Here is a 15,953-nt window from a genome sequence, read left to right as displayed (position 1 = left end):
ACCTGAATTCTAGGTGAAAAGATGGTCATAGATACTTAAAAACTACAGGAATAAGAAGCAACCTCCACCTGTTTTTTTCCCACTTGTACTTAAAACAACCCTTTTTTTTAAACACCCGTCGTCCCCCCCCCCCCCCCCCCCCCGTGTTTTACATGAACTTGTTGATGTTCTTGTTACTTTGTTTTGAATAGTAAGAATTACAATTTATATTAATTTTCTTAAAAGACTGATCCTCACTCATGAGAATCTGATTCTAGTATATTTGAAGATAAACTTAATTAGACATCTGGTACCTGTACGGTATTTTTAACAATATACTGTGCCAGTAGTTTGTAAATGCCTTGCAGAAGTGTGGAAAAAAAAAGTTTGTTTCAAATCTATGACCCCAGTTTCATTTGGAAGATATAATTCTGTTCCTTCTTTCATGCTTTTGGGCAAAAGGACACATGAAAGAATTGTTGCTCTTCTCCTACTGATAGTTTTTAGCAGTATTCAGAACTTGTTGGTTGGTTTCTTTTGGTTGGGTGTGGGTTGTTTTGCTTTTTTTTGTTTTGTTTTTGTCCCCTTCCTCCAGCTATGTTGCTGGAATTGTAGTGTTTGTCATTCACAGAAGGAAAACATAAATCAGATTGACTTTGAAAGACCCTTGAAAGTAGGATATCCAAAAAACTCTGCAGCTGCATAGGGACAGCTTCACCTCAATGAAATTAGTAGCTTGCTTTAAAATAGTAATTAAATTACTGGTTATGATTTTATAGTCACTAGTTACATAGTCTGCAAAACATTTCTATGCTGAACTTAAAAGCAACTAAATGCTTTGTGCCAGCTTCTATTTATCCACAGGTCAGTTTACACTGCTCCGGTGATGAATATGGGTCTCTTATGTCCCTTAATTATTGAAATAATCCATCTGGTTTTCTGAATTCATATAACCTAAAAATAAGTTACCATTTTAAGAAGTCGGTGAGAAAATTCCTAAAACCTAGTTACTGTAATATTTTAGGATTGATATGCAAAAAAGGTAAATTCACTTTGTTAGAAATCTGACAGTATAAGCTGTCAAAATTTTGACTTCCGCTGCATTTCTGAATTTCCTCTTTCTGTAGACAATGGTCTAAAAATTTTAGAGATTTTATTCTAATACGATTATAATCCTAGTGGGAGATGTTAAAAGGCTAGTTCTGTCCTGTTGCAAGTAGCTTACCTCAAAGGGTGATGTATGCTCAAGAACAGTATAAAATTAAGAAAGCTGAGTTACGGTAAGAAATGAGATATCTGTTTTACAATTAAGATTTTAATATTTAAATACTTTTAAAACATAGAAATGTACATGTTCAAAATCAAAATAATCTGCTAATGGTAGCTGAAAGAATCTTTTGCATTTAATAAAAGAAGAGATTGGAGGCTTTGAACGCTGAGAAAGGAAAATGTCTTATGTCAACTGTGTAAGTATGCAATTGTGGAACTCGAGGAAATCACTTAAGTAATGGTAAAATGTTCCATATACTTCAAGGTGAAAGTAATATTTGAGTGTGAAAATGATGACTATCTAGAAGAAGGAGAGTAAAATGGAAGTAACAAAGTGAGTCTGCTGTTATTGATCTCACGATGTTTCAATGTTCATTTTAAGTTTTATATGAATTGCAATTGTTGATATAAGTGAGTCTCATTTATTGCTAGCTTTTGAAAACTGTATATTGTTAATTGCCTTTATTCAGCACAGTTACCAAACTAGAACTCTATAGCATGTATTAAACACATTTTTGGATAAAATGTGAGTAATGTTATAAATTTTAAATAACAGAGATTTTAAGTCCTGGTTTGTGTGGTTTTTTTTTCTTTTTTCTAGCACAAACAAGTTAGCTTCATAGTTACATTTAGTATACGTAAAACATGAATATGGGTAGTATTTAATTTCTTTACCATATTGGTAAAATATGAATGTTTACTGCATACTGGGAGCTCACAGGCAAGATCATTTTTCCAATCACATTATGTCTGAAAAAATTTAAATTAATTTGTTCCCAACAGACTTCAGTGCAGGTGCTTGCTATTTGGGTTGTTGACAGAAACTGATTTTGTTATACCTCACAGGGGTCTTACTGAGCATGATGTGGATATATTAGCTTTTAGAGTGAGAAAAGGTACTAGGCGTATTTAATGTTTAGTTAACTTACAAAAAATAAGTGAGGGGGCAAATAAGTGTAATATATGAACACTTGAAAAGTAACCTAGCAACTGTTGTTTGATTTTTCCAAACTTATTTCTAAATATCTTCCAAGTAAAGAAGTTAGTAATTTAAATTCTTTGTCTACAAAAATCCAGAGTCTTCTGTTTTCTTAATTAGTTTGAAAGTTGATTGATGCCACCAAAAATTCATCTCTTGTACTATATTATATTCCTGGTATTTACAAATTTTTTTCCCTACAGTTTATTGCTTTTCCAGGATTCTGATAGATTTAACTGCACTGATTGTTAACGTTTTAAGTCCTGTGACTTTTTTGATAAATAAAGGACAATGATACTTACTTTATTTTGATTTAAAAAACGAATACAAGTTGGAAATGGTGACTTCAGGAATAAATGAATTTGGGACCATGTCTTCCTTACAGCTCCTAAGAATTTGTTTTGTTTTACAGGTTATGTTCAGAGTTTGATTAGGCGTGTTGTAAACAATGTCAACATTGTGATCAACAATCTCATATTAAAGTATGTGGAGGATGATATTGTTCTGTCAGTCAACATCACTTCTGCAGAATGCTATACAGTGGATGAGTTTTGGGATCGAGCATTTATGGACATATCTGGTGAGAAATTTTTGTTGTTGTTGGTTTTATGTAATCCCAGTGGAGGTACTTTTAAAATAATCTGGAAATTTGCAAGTGTAATAAAATTGGCTTTTTATGTTGAAAGGAAGATACTTTCTGCCTGTCTTCATTTCTTAACAGTTTTTCCCTTGTCCTTCGTATTAGAGTCAATTATAATAATATAAATTGATTCTTAACGCATACTTGTACAATCACATATAATTATATAGAGTGTTTTGTAGTCCTCTCTGCTCATACTTGTCATCCTTTTGTGATTACATTATATTTTGTGCTTGTGGGTAGCAGTGAGTGCTTAGGCAATCTGTTTCTGTTTTTGTGAATGTGCAGTGGCATCTTAAGGCATTCCAGTGTAATTGTTTGTGATGACCTTAAAATTCTTTAAACAGGCTGGCTAGAGAGATAGTAAAACATGCTGCACTGTAGTGAGTGTGGCATACAAAGTGCAAGATAGGCTTTGTTATGCTGCATGTTTTCAGGAAAAAACCCACCCTACTTCTTGATTTTTATCTTGGTCTGCAGTATCTGAATGTCTCAGTTTTTAAATTACCAACATTCACCTATCAGTCTAGGTGTTCTTACTGACATTTGGCAGAGGTGGAATTTGGGCACAGTAAGAATATTTCAAGATCACACGGAAGATCTCCAGTGGATTGGGGAATGTAATGTATGGTTTCCTGACCACTGGACCGATCTCTTTGTTCTGGCTAAAATTATTAGAAACTAATATGTCAAAATTACAATATATGTTTCATGTTAAGATTACTATAATAGCTCTTGTTTACTTTGGAAGATTTTAAAGAAATCTTTTGGGGAAAATATGCAAGACCTTCTGGGAGAATAATGAGAATAATATTTGGTCTTATGCTTGCACGTGAAGCAGTACTCGTATTTTATAAACAGGTCTGAGGCATAGTGAATGGATTAAAATTTGAGTTGCATGTAACTAATTAGTCCTCACTTTTAAAGTATTCAGCTGAAAAAGTCTATGATGCTTAAGTGACTGAAGACAATAATTTAATTTAAGTACTCTGCTGATGATTTAAATAATGACTACACAATTATCTTGATTTCTTTTATTCTAGATAAAATAAGTTATGCATAAATGTGTTTTCTTATGCAGTATGTTTTTTTAACCTATATACTTGTTTTAAAAGCCACCGATCTGGTACTGAGAAAGATGATCAACTTCTCTGACTGCACAGTATGTCTTGATAAGAGAAATGCTAGTGGTAAAATTGAATTTTACCAGGAACCTCTGCTCTACAAATGTTCCTTCAAGACTCGTATGCATTTTACTTATGACAACCTCAACTCCAAAATGCCATCTATTATTAAAGTAGGTATCCAAAATAATTTTTTTGCTACTCATTTGTGAAGCTGAGTTTTTCAAAATATACTTTGAAATGTAAAATGAAAAGCTAATGCAGTTTTTGTTAAAGGAGAGGTTTTTTTGATTTTTTTATTCATATGATGCAATTAGTCTATGTACAGTAATAGCATGTAAGCTATTACTGTCTAAGCTTTTCTGTTTTTCCTGAAGTTTTAAAACAGAACAATAATTATAAGGAAAAAAAAAAATGTCTGCAGGCAATCTCGTAAAGAAAAAAACGCAACCTGTATTCTTTAATATGCCTGCAATAAGATGGAGAGGATTTTTTACTTACTGTTTCAAATGCAGTTCAAACTCTTATAAATAACAAGAAGTTTCAGTGTATTAACACTATTTAGGGAACCATGTGAAATGGATTAGCAAGCCAAGCTCAGTTCCTAGTGAGCAGTGGTGCAGTATTACTCGTGGACATCTGGCACTGGTGGCATGCTTATGTTTTGTAGTGCAGAAGCAAAATTGAGGGTTGGAGGGAAAAAAAAAAGAGTGGGAGAGACTAAATATGTAAGGTTCATCTTCCCTCCGTCCCCCTCTCAATGAATGCCAGTGGTGCCAATTAAATTAGTTGAGAACTCTTAAATTAAGAGGCAGACTTCATATAGGCTTTTCCCAAGTTTTAATAAAAAATAATATTCAGGTGTGTAGTTTAGTTTGTGTGTATATATATATATATAAATTATGTATTCAAGAACTTGTATATTAAATGATATTAGGAATTCAACCATGTGCCTTACATTTAGAATCTATATGAACTCCAGTAAGGAGTCGTCATATGATTGTCTATAAGTTCATCAGTTAAGGTCTTCACGTTCTGTGGTGACAGTATGATTACTGCATCTAGACAGTAATTGTTAAAAAGCCTGATTTTTAAACTAGCTGAACAGTTCTGTGAATTTTGGAGAAGTAATCTGTACCCAGCGGAAGTCCTATATACCAGTTTTGCAGAGCAAAAGTTTGTGATCAGATTGCAAGTCTCTGACAGCACAGTTCAATGGAAATGCTGACACAGCCTTCCATATAGTTTAAAATGATACTATTGTTGTAAAAATGACAATGATTATATTATTACTTAAAATTTTTAGTGGAAACTGGCGTAAAATAAAACTCATACTGGAATGCACTGAGGCATTAGTTACTTGATTAAAATGGTATTAAACTTTTCTGATTACCTTTGTTGGTAGTCATTTATTGCCTCTGCCCTTTTTTTAAGGCATGCTTAGTTTTGTTCCAAGATGTCTTTAATCTTTTTTCTATATAGTCTGAATTTTTTTTTTTTGTTGCACATAATTTATCTTTCTTTTTGTCTTCCTTCTAAATTTTGTCTTTTAAATTTTTTCCTTACTTTTTCTTCTCTTCAATCTTTAAACATAAAATACTGTTTATGAATATATTCAGAAATGTTCTCAAATCAAAACATTTATACATGATGCTAGTTTAATATTGAAGTGAATTAATAACTGTTTGTTATGATCCAAAGAAGAATTGTCCAAAGGTAGTAATTTTTTAATCTTAAGTCTTTTGTAATATTTCACTACCGTGCCATTATGCAATAATTAGATCTACAAACCTGTTGACCCTCACAAATTTTACATTTGCTAACTTTCTGATTTGTTGTATGCGTGGAGATTGTGCACTGTGGATGATCAGGGTGCAGTTTTTAAAAAAGGCCATCTTTAAAATACTGAATGGACATAGCTCTGTTTTCTTACAGTTGAAGTAAAGACAGCTATCAGTAAATAGAACAACTTCATTAATGCAATTAATTCAAGGATGCTTCAAGCTTTTTAAAGTCTCCACTGCAATAAATTTTTTGTAGCTTCAGGGTGTCTGAAGGGTAGATCATGGAATGCCAGCAGCTTGGGTTCTGGTGGCTTGTTTCCCAGCTAAAGACAAAAGCAAGCAGCACACAGTCTTTCTCTCAAAATCTGTGAAGACCTTTATAATGAAAATTTTCATACTCTGTGTTGTTCTCTTGGTAAAGAACATCTGTTTTTCAGTCCTGAGTGAAAGTTTCCAAGACTTCCATGTTTGCAGTAGCATGTGGTCTTTTGTTTTCTTGTTAGGGACTAGAATGTTTCTATAACCTGTATAATTTTGACTGCTCTGTCTATTGCAAAATTTTGGCCAAACTGATCTTCATGAGTTTAAGTTGAGACTTCTCAAAAGGAGGGCTTGGGTACCTGGATATGTATTTGAATGCTTTTAAGTTGGTAACGTTAAGCTCCTATTTTCAATTTTAGAATGGGAATACTATACATGGGAGGAGGAGGCAAAACATATGTAAAATGATTTAAGTTTTAAGCTTTGTGTTGCTGTTCTTGTTGAAATCATCATGGTATGAGACAACCATGAGACAGACAAACTGACTTGCACTGAGGATGTCAGTCCTACCTCTTCCTATTTGCAGCAGTACTGACATTTGTCTCACCTGTCAGTCCTCTAAATCAACTCACCGTGTTGACAGAAGGCTAACTGGATGAGAAGAAAGAGTTTTCTGCCAGTTTTAGTGAGATGAGGCAACTTAGTGAGGGGCAGATGTGTTTCACTGGCAATGTAAGAGCAGGCTCACAGTGGGAGGGTAGTACCATGTAAGAAGTCTAGGAGTGTAAGATAATTATATAGTGGGTTCATTGGCTGCAGTGCTACCTAGTGTTCTGGTCCTTCACTATGAAATATGCCCCTTGTGTGACTTCTTAAAAGGCTTCTGAACAACATAATTTTTTTTTTTTTTTCCTTTCCATATTTTGAGATAGTTTTACACTCCTTATCCTTCCTGTTGTCTGTCTGCACAGACAAGTTTTATTATTGGTAACTTATAATCAACTGGCCCTGAACATTGGTATTAAAGGATTAATTTTTCATGTAAAAAATGTATATTAGGATTTTATGTGCAATTTTCTTTCAGAGAATTTTAAATAGCAGCAGAGTTCTGATACTGAAAATCTCTCCTGTAGTCCATCTAAATGGCTGATACTATATTGTGACTCATTCTGTATGAGTAAGGCTGTGGCTTTATTAGTTTACTCATATAACCTGCGTTAGCAGGGGAGTTGGACTAGATGATCACGAGAGGTCCCTTCCAACCTGCACCATTCTGTGATAAATTTGTTAGTGTGGTCTTAGTATGATAGTATATTTTTATACAATTATTTATTTTAATATTGTATTTCTACCTGCTTGTGGTTGTGCAGTACTGTTTACGGTAATTTTTCATGTTCCTTGAACCAGATTGGAAGTAACCACATATCAGTGTTGGCCTTATTATTTCCGTTATTTTAATCCACAATATTTAGAAACTGGACCTGGAGCTAGAAATATGTCTAATGTTACAGAAAGTATTTTATTACAATAATTTTGTTTTATGCAGCTCTTATTTTCATGGAAGGTAGCTTTCTTATCAAGTGTTTTTGTCATTGTGGCATGATCACATGCTCATAACAATATTCTGAAGTATTGAATAAAATAGGTAAAATATTTTAAGAAGGATAAATTTTCTTCCTAGTAATTACAGTCTTACAAAGCTTGCGTTCATTTAGAGAAAACTGCTTAATTGCATGTTTGAACTGGAATATCCAGAGAAGTCAGTTTTATGCACTTTAGTTAGAATGAATCTTTCCACACCCCAGGCCGTTACTTGTCCACTTGCAGCAATTTTGGGAGTGGGAAAGAACCAAAATGAAGGACCTTCTATATTAAAACCAGCACACCTAGGTTTTCTTTAGCATGCAGAGATTTTTATGTAACTATAATGAAAAGTTTAATCAGATGTGCTTATGTGACTTATGTTTTAGAAATGTATTCAATAACAATTGTAAAAAAAATATGTATATATACTTTTTTATATGCAAAATCCATTGCATTTGACTCTTCAACCTGAAGATCTCTTGTGTAGCGACCCAAAGAGTGTATGCTTTTGACAGTCATTGTTTGCAGCTCCATGCCTTGTGTTGTACTGCAGCTTTTGTTTTTAGAAATTAGAATGTACTTACAAAATTCATGTGTTGTTGTATGGTTTAGAAGTTGGCTTTAATGATGACAGAGCTTTGTTATAACTTGTTTTTTGTTCTCTTTCATCTTATAGATTCACACATTAGTTGAAAGTTTGAAACTTTCCATCTCTGATCAGCAACTTCCTATGTTTATACGTGTAATGCAACTTGGGATTGCTCTTTATTATGGAGAAATAGGCAACTTCAAAGATGGGGAAGGTGAAGATTTGATTTGCCACACTAAAGATATATTGGGAAATATCACAGGTAAATACAATTTTTACATTTAGAAAAGAAATGTTAAAAACATGAATTTCTTAGTTTTTAACAAATATAAGTGACCAAGGCTAGTCATTGCAAAGCATCTCTGTAGTGCTATGACATCTTTTTCATGTTATGTTCTGAAAAGTATTCTGATAGTCCTGAGTAAATTGAGTTTAAACTTTATCAAAAAGGACCGTTTTAGGACTTATGACACAGCAGGGTGCTTTAGATTTATCTGTTGCTATATTGTGCAATAAGGCAGCTGTCCTTAGGCAACTTTGACTTTATTTAGTTCAAATGTGGCTGCTGCTGGTTCCAAGTGATGTATTTTTCCATCCTCCTTGGAAACTTATTGAGAACTAGGTATATCAGCATTTGTTCTAGACAGCAAAGTGTTACTTTGCACTATATTTTCTGTTCTGTCCTTTTACATTGTTTTCTCTCCTCTGCTTTTTTTTTTTTGGTATAACATGTATTTCCTCTTCTACAATGAAATTTCACTGTAACTTACTGTGTGTGACATGATCTTTTGAGGAGCATTGCACTGATGAAAGGGGAATTCTCTTTAACTTGGTGCGATGGCTTCCCATCTGCTGCTTCCCAAATATTGTTAGGGTTACAACAGTGATGTATTTTGAGCTGTGAACCTTTCATTCTAGCCTCAATTTTATGTGGCTTTGTTAGGAGCTACCAACTTTACTATTGTTATTTTATTTTTTTTTTCCTATTTGTGTCATGTCATGTATTTGAGTGTTCAGGTTTTATATTGGGTGAATTGTTAGGAATTTGCAGCAACATAAGAAAGGCATATAGGTGTCTAGTTTATATTAAAATCTAAGGGAAATGTAAGTCTAAGTAGACATTAGAACTTAAATACTTTCCTGTTTATTCACTTCTATGTGAAATACAGACACAGAATGTTCAAGAGTCAAGCAGTCCTATTGGCTTATGTTGTACTGTCTTTTTAGTGATTGAACATCCAAACTTGAAACTGTTTGCAATCTATCAAGCACTAAATAAAAGAAGGAGAATGGACTTCCATTCAAAATTCTGAATCTTCTTGGTTTTGTGCTTTTGTAGAGCAGAAGTTAGTTCACTTGTAAAAACAGCAAACTTGTTTAGAGATTTGTGTTTTAATTTTAATCTCTTCAAGACAGTGTCTTGGATATCTTTCCAAGGTTGAAGTTGGATCTGTGAGAGCAGGAAGAGTTACTTATCACGCAGCCAAAAGCATGATAATTTCTAGAAATTCTTAGAATTATATGTGAAGGTGATGCGGCACTCTTAAGCTATGGTTATGTTCATAGTATTATGACAGTTTGAAACTTTTTGTAAACTATTAAATTCATTTTGTTCTGTATAAGAAATACATTTTCAATTTACATAATAAGTTTATATATATTTTTTTTTATCCTGTGTTGCTGTCTTCTCTGGCTTCAAGCAATAAATACATTATTGGAAGAATGGCTGCAGTGGAAATTTTTTTTTTTTTTGGAAAATTACAGCCTGCAGTGTTGGTTGGCGCAGATAACAGTTTCACTGTCATGACAGATGTAGAATTCTCTGCCATGCTCCTGCTATGTGGAACTGAGCGAGTAAGAAGTCTGTAAATAGTTCTCCTGTATTTTCTCTAAAGCTCAGTTTTCTGTACTGGAAACTATTTGCCTTACAAGGAATGTGGAGGTTTTTTGTATAAGACATATGATTAGAAGTACTCGATAAATATTCTGAAAACGCTAACTTAATTTTCTCCTGAGACTTAAAAAGCATACAGTTTTTAGAAAAATCATTAGTATGCATTGTAAGAACTCCTTGTATCTAACAGATGTTTTGATTGTGCTATTTGCACAAGAAAGGGTTAAGAACTTTTCTATGAGGAGTTGCATTACCCTTACTTTCAGAGGTTTGTCTTTGTACCATGAATATTTATCTTTTGTCCCCATCAAAGTTCACACAAATTTGGCCAAGTTTTCATACCATAGAGAATTATGATGTATTAAGAGTTGCTTGAACTTTGTAGCTGTGTTCCTGTAGCTACTAAGGAGAGTAGCATAATTGGAGTATAGGAAAGACATTGAAAGACTAGAGAAATCATATGGGTCAATATGAAAACATCTGGGACTGGTAGGCAGTGAGTTTCAGATGAAGAGAGCTAAGGATTGGAGACAAAGATTAGCTGGGTAATGAGAAGACTGGGACGACCAGCTGTAGCTGTGGAAGACTATGGAAGCTGGATAGGAGAGGTATGTGGGTTTGCCTGGCTTTTGGCTAGGGTGTGAGATGGGTGCTGAAACAGAAACACAGTTTCAGTGAAGATTAAAGTTAAAACAAAAAGCATCTGCCTACCGAGTCTTCTGCATCTGGAATGGAATTTGAGATTCTAATGTCCAAATATGAGTAAAATCTTTGGCTGTGCATCTCTTGTCATCTTTATTTCTAATGTATCTCCTCAGGAAGGTTGAATTGCAATTGCTGTTTGTAAATCTGGCTTGTATTCTTTTTTTGAATAACTATGAATGTAACTTCCTAGTTTTTCATAAAATTGCCATCTAAAAAAGAAATAATATCATGTAACTTCGCATTGATGTACCCAAGAGTTGTCAGAAGGGTCAGAAATCAGACTAAGGTTTACAATGCCAAGAACAACCAAGGAGGAAATCTGTCATTTTCTATGCATTTTTTTGTTCAACTATGCTGTGCTCAAACGTTGTCGTTGTACTTAATTATATGTTCATATCTATTTGACAGAACTGTCTCCTTCAGAACACAAAACAGATGGCAATTGTTGGGTGGCCAAGCCAGAGCTGTAGAAACAGTTCTAAACGAATTCATTTCTATCTTCACTGCAAAATGCTTTGCCACGTACAGGCTAAAACTGTTACCAACTGTTTTCCTTCATACTATTTATGCTTGTTCCCTGCATAGTTTAGTATATGTGTAGGCATGCGTACAGACCCATAAATAAAACTTTAAATTATCTAATGATTTTTTCCTCTTCTTTAGTGCAGTTAAGCAGGAGTGCCAAATTCACATTAACCAGGTTACCTGTACCATCAGTTTGCGAGTTTACTTTTTTCTTTTTCATATTATATCTGTGTATGAGAAGGAAGTAAAACCCCACTTCCATGGTGCATTTGTCATCCAAATTTCTAACCACAGGTTTGGACTTTTCTGAGGGAACTTCAAATGTGCTACTAATTTCAGAAAAAAATATGTAATCAAGTACAGTAAAAAATTACATGTATTATCTGCCGAGCTATAGGAGCCACATTTTTTCCAAGAGTAACACTTCATGAAATCCAAGACTAATTCTGATGGAATTGTGCCTAAATCCTTTACAGTTTAATAATGTACAGACCTCCTTTATAGATTATATTTTTATAACTCTTTGAAAGGGTTCTGAAAATTCATTGAACAATTTAACCCAGCATTTATTACTAAGCAGTCCCCACTCTTTCAGTTAAAAGAATTTACTGGATTCAGTAATCACTAATTCTTAGTCTTTTGGACAGAACTTATTTTTATTGTGTCATTGTTGACATAATTGATTACCTACCTCTGTCCAAGAATATTCCAGCAGCCGTTTGTTTGTTCTTATATATCCAAATGTAAGACCAAAACTTTGAGGTTAGGCAGCAGGGTAGCCTGTGTCACGAACATTTCTTTTGCTGCCTGAGTAAAGTCTGCCCAAATTCTGTTAGGCTGAAAGCATTCAAAATACACAAGTAAAATTACAGGTTAGAAATACAGGTAGAAACTAGTGTCAGTGTGGTGTGTAAATTCACTTAGTACTGTATGCATACTGGACCATGCTGCTGCTCAGGGCTGGACAGCGTTTTTGCTTCTGAGGGGTTGAGGGCTCCCTGCACTGTGGGCTTGGATGTCTGACTGTACTGGTAGTGTGAAGGAGGAAATGGATGTATTTCAGTGCAGAGAGACAGAAAAGTGAGAAGGGTTTGGGCAAGAGCCTATGGCAGAACCAGCAGTTGTAGTTGTGGTGGGCTGTGACTTGAGAATAAGCTTTTGGTTTGTGGTGGAAAAAATGGACTAATGCTAATAGAAATGAAAACAATTTAGGCATGAAAGGGGACAAGAAACCAGGATGCAAGGGAGAGCTGGAATTCATTTGGATGGAGTTGCTGAGGTTGATGATCTAAGGCTGAAATACTAGAGCTGGTTAAGTAAAGAGTGATCTGAGAGGTCTGAAGAACAGAAGAAGTTTAAGCAGAGCAAGTCTAGCACTTGCTGGGCAAAGAAAGACAATGGACTGAAAATGAGAAGTTGCATGGCTGAGGGAGGGGATGCAGGGCAGTTGAGCAAGCAGCTGGGATGGGTCCGCATGCTGATGTTAGGAGATGCTAGGGAAGAAGCTTGAGACAGATGTGAGAAGCTGGAATCATGATCAGTATGATCTACTGAGCTTCTGAGTTGTTTTACGGTTCCTGGTGCTGCCGCCACTGAATGATTGCCTTGAGATTCTGTATTATGAATTTTTTTTTTTTTTCTTTCATGAAATGAAATCCATGGCAGATGTGATTCCAGCATATGAAGCATGTTTCCCAGGTGTAAAATGGCAATATAATGGTATCCTTCTATCCCAGAGGAATATTGTGAAATTTTCTAATATTTGTAAAGCACGCTGACCTTTTCATGATCTTTACTCTCAAAAAACTAAATGAAAGTAAAGCAAGCCTTTGTGTGAATATGAGTAAACATGTTTACAACACGAAACAGAATAAAATGTTGCATAGACCCTATCAAACTCAAATTTGTAGTGGGCTGAAGTGCTCCTTATTGAAAACTTGGTGGTAAGTGCAGTAGTGTAGGGAATTTTTTTGGGATACCAATGGAACAAAGAGCAGATCAAGAGAATGAGTTTAATATAGCTTTGGGCTGAATATAAGATTTGAGTTGACTGAGAGAACGGATGCAAATAATTTGTGACAGCAAGAAATTCTAGGTGAACATTAGTTGTTGGAGAAGCAATTGACTCTGCAATATTCTGTTAGGATAAAAATGGGAGAGATTAGACTTACTTATCCATACTTGACTGAGCACCTGTGCACTGTGTTAAGGAGTTCTGGTAGAGGAGAGTTACTCCTAAACAGTGGAGAAAATGATCCCCAGTTTGACTGAAACTATGTCAGGATGAAAGGCTACGTGTGCCAAATTACACTTGCCTGTGTATTTTTCATCCGTGCACTTTTTGTCTGTCTTCTCTTGAGGTTTAAAGAGATGGAGATACACATATGATCTTTGTACTGAGGCAGATAATATTGTTTCAGCTCTCAGTGTGTTCACATGTTTTGTGGGCTAAGTGACCTGTGCAGTAAATCCCACAGTCTCTTTTTTTTTTTCCTTCCCTCTACCCCCCCCTAGTCACCTAGCTCCACTATTGGAGCTTCTTCCTTGTGTGTACATGCAGATATCCTCTCAAGGAACAGTAGGTATACTTGCAATCCATATTTCAACAGACTGTAAAGATGCAGCATAGACAGACACTTCCATAACGGGGCTTGTGGGGTCAGTGCATCGTGCAGCTGTCTTAACGGCCAGTGTGACAGTGAGTAACTTTGTTTCAGGCATCTGTAATAGCAACCAGTTACAATGCACTGAGATCCCATATGCTGAGAATTGGTATCGAGCTCATTTATGGAGATGTTCAGATTTCATTAATTTGCAATACTGTGTGTTTAGGCACATAGAATTGCTTACATCTGTTAACATCAGTTAAATGAGCAGCAGTTAAAATGAGTAGCAAATAAGTCAAGATTAAATCTTCCCTGAATTGGGGAAATTAAATTTATATTAAATATTTTTATTGTTGTAGGAACTATAACGTTTTTGTAGAGAATAAGATTTTTATGAATGCCTTTTAAACATCCATGTCATGTTATCTTGCCATTTTCTTTTTTCTTGAAAAACTTTAATACTCTTTCTAAAGTATAGACCCCCAAAAATCTGATTAAATCTTTGAAAGGCATGTGTTACAGGTGACCTTTTGGTTTTACTTATTACATAAAAGTTTAAATATCAGGCCGGTTTTCTGCTGCTGATTTTAAAAATGGCTTAATGTAGATGGCAGAATGCAAGCAAATTTTTTTTTTTTTTAAGTGCTTTCAGTAAGCAAAGTTTATTTCCAGTTGATCCACTTGAACTTGTATGTGGGATATGAAACAAAACCACGTTTTGGATTGGCATTGTAGATAACTAACAACTTCCTCTCCCTACTGGGTGTCTGCAGTTATATATCTAAGATTAATTGTCCTGTGACTGGTACCTCAATCCAGAGGCACTTGCGCTTTTGTTGTGATATTTCACATTGTTTAGTCTTCTTTGCCATTAAAATAGAAAATAAGATATCCTACCTCTTGTCCTGGCTCTGCTGTTATAAAATCACTGACATTTGTTTTGTAGCTCACCCTTCAATAGCTCATACATCTGATTCTAATTTTATTGAGGTTGGGATATTGTTTAAGTAATTGGAATTAAAATAATTGATTAGCAACCCCAAATAGTATCATAGGGAGCACTCCAGGCTAATTGTTGGTGTTATTTCAGCACTTTAGGATTGTTGTGGCATGATTCTTTATTCGGAATTTTCTTTACAAATTTGGAAGGTGATTCGATCTCTCCTTCCTGATCCATCAGTTCTTCACTAGGGTAGTTCCAATTTACAGTAAGACAAAACAGGTAGACTAGGAGTAGAAGCTTGGGGATGCTTGTTTAATAGATGGAGGCACATACTTCGAAAGAGTGGATTATCTAGAGTGAACTTGAAACTGTTTTATGTTAGTCACAATCCATATCCAGTGGACTGTACAACTCGGCAGTAAAGGAAGTTATGTTTTCCCCTCCCCCCCCTTCATTTGCGTTTGTAAGGTGGGAGCATATTTTGGTCTAGTAGGTTTCAGAGCCTAAGGAAGATGATTTCCTCAATGCAGAAATAAGACAAAACCTTTAAGTCTTACTATTTTGCAGTACTGATTCATGGCTACCCAGATCACTGTAGTGGGTTCTCTTGTACAAAGTAAGTGTGATACCTCCTAGGTGTGTAAAAGTGCTGTCACTTGAGTGTGTGACTTCTTTGTAATATTGTATTCATGCTATAATTATGATGGGATCAGATTTTCAACTACAAAGTGTTGGTGGTACACTTGCTTTCAAAAGGAAATGTGGAATACCTTTCAGATGAGAATTTGGTATGTAGGATTTTACTTTCTGCTGGTGTTGGTATCATTTCCAGTTGTGTGCAATCCCCTTCATCGATATTGCTGTGCGAGTGTAATGTCTGTGCATAGATCATGAGTCCCACTGTTTTTTAAGATGTACTGTGAAGTAAAACTAGTTAAACATAAAAAATTTAAGCTACTAGCATAGTAAATATGAGTTATCTTGTGACAGTCAATTTATTGTCTTTCTATGGTATAGATCCAAAATTAGCATCTTCTGAATAAAATGTAGTTTGGCAACACAGTCACTAAA

At 34.8% G+C, this 15,953-nt stretch overlaps 1 protein-coding gene across 9 annotated transcripts in view; it reads left to right on the top strand.

The window, feature by feature from the left end:
* VPS13B (vacuolar protein sorting 13 homolog B) overlaps positions 1–15,953 on the top strand; it is a 478,367-nt gene that overhangs the window by 51,832 nt on the left and 410,582 nt on the right. For all 9 annotated transcript variants that reach the window (XR_008731554.1, XR_008731556.1, XM_055706070.1 and 6 more), the window contains exons 5-7: positions 2,640–2,807; positions 3,983–4,164; positions 8,297–8,471. Coding sequence is in view for 7 of the 9 variants with exons in the window: in XM_055706070.1 (XP_055562045.1) it covers positions 2,640–2,807; positions 3,983–4,164; positions 8,297–8,471 (525 nt within the window). In the remaining 2 variants the exon portion in view is untranslated. The remainder of the gene's footprint in view (positions 1–2,639; positions 2,808–3,982; positions 4,165–8,296; positions 8,472–15,953) is intronic.

The sequence above is a fragment of the Falco cherrug genome, chromosome 3 (assembly GCF_023634085.1).
Source record: "Falco cherrug isolate bFalChe1 chromosome 3, bFalChe1.pri, whole genome shotgun sequence".
NCBI lineage: Eukaryota > Metazoa > Chordata > Aves > Falconiformes > Falconidae > Falco > Falco cherrug.
This window is presented reverse-complemented; position numbering and strand designations above follow the sequence as displayed.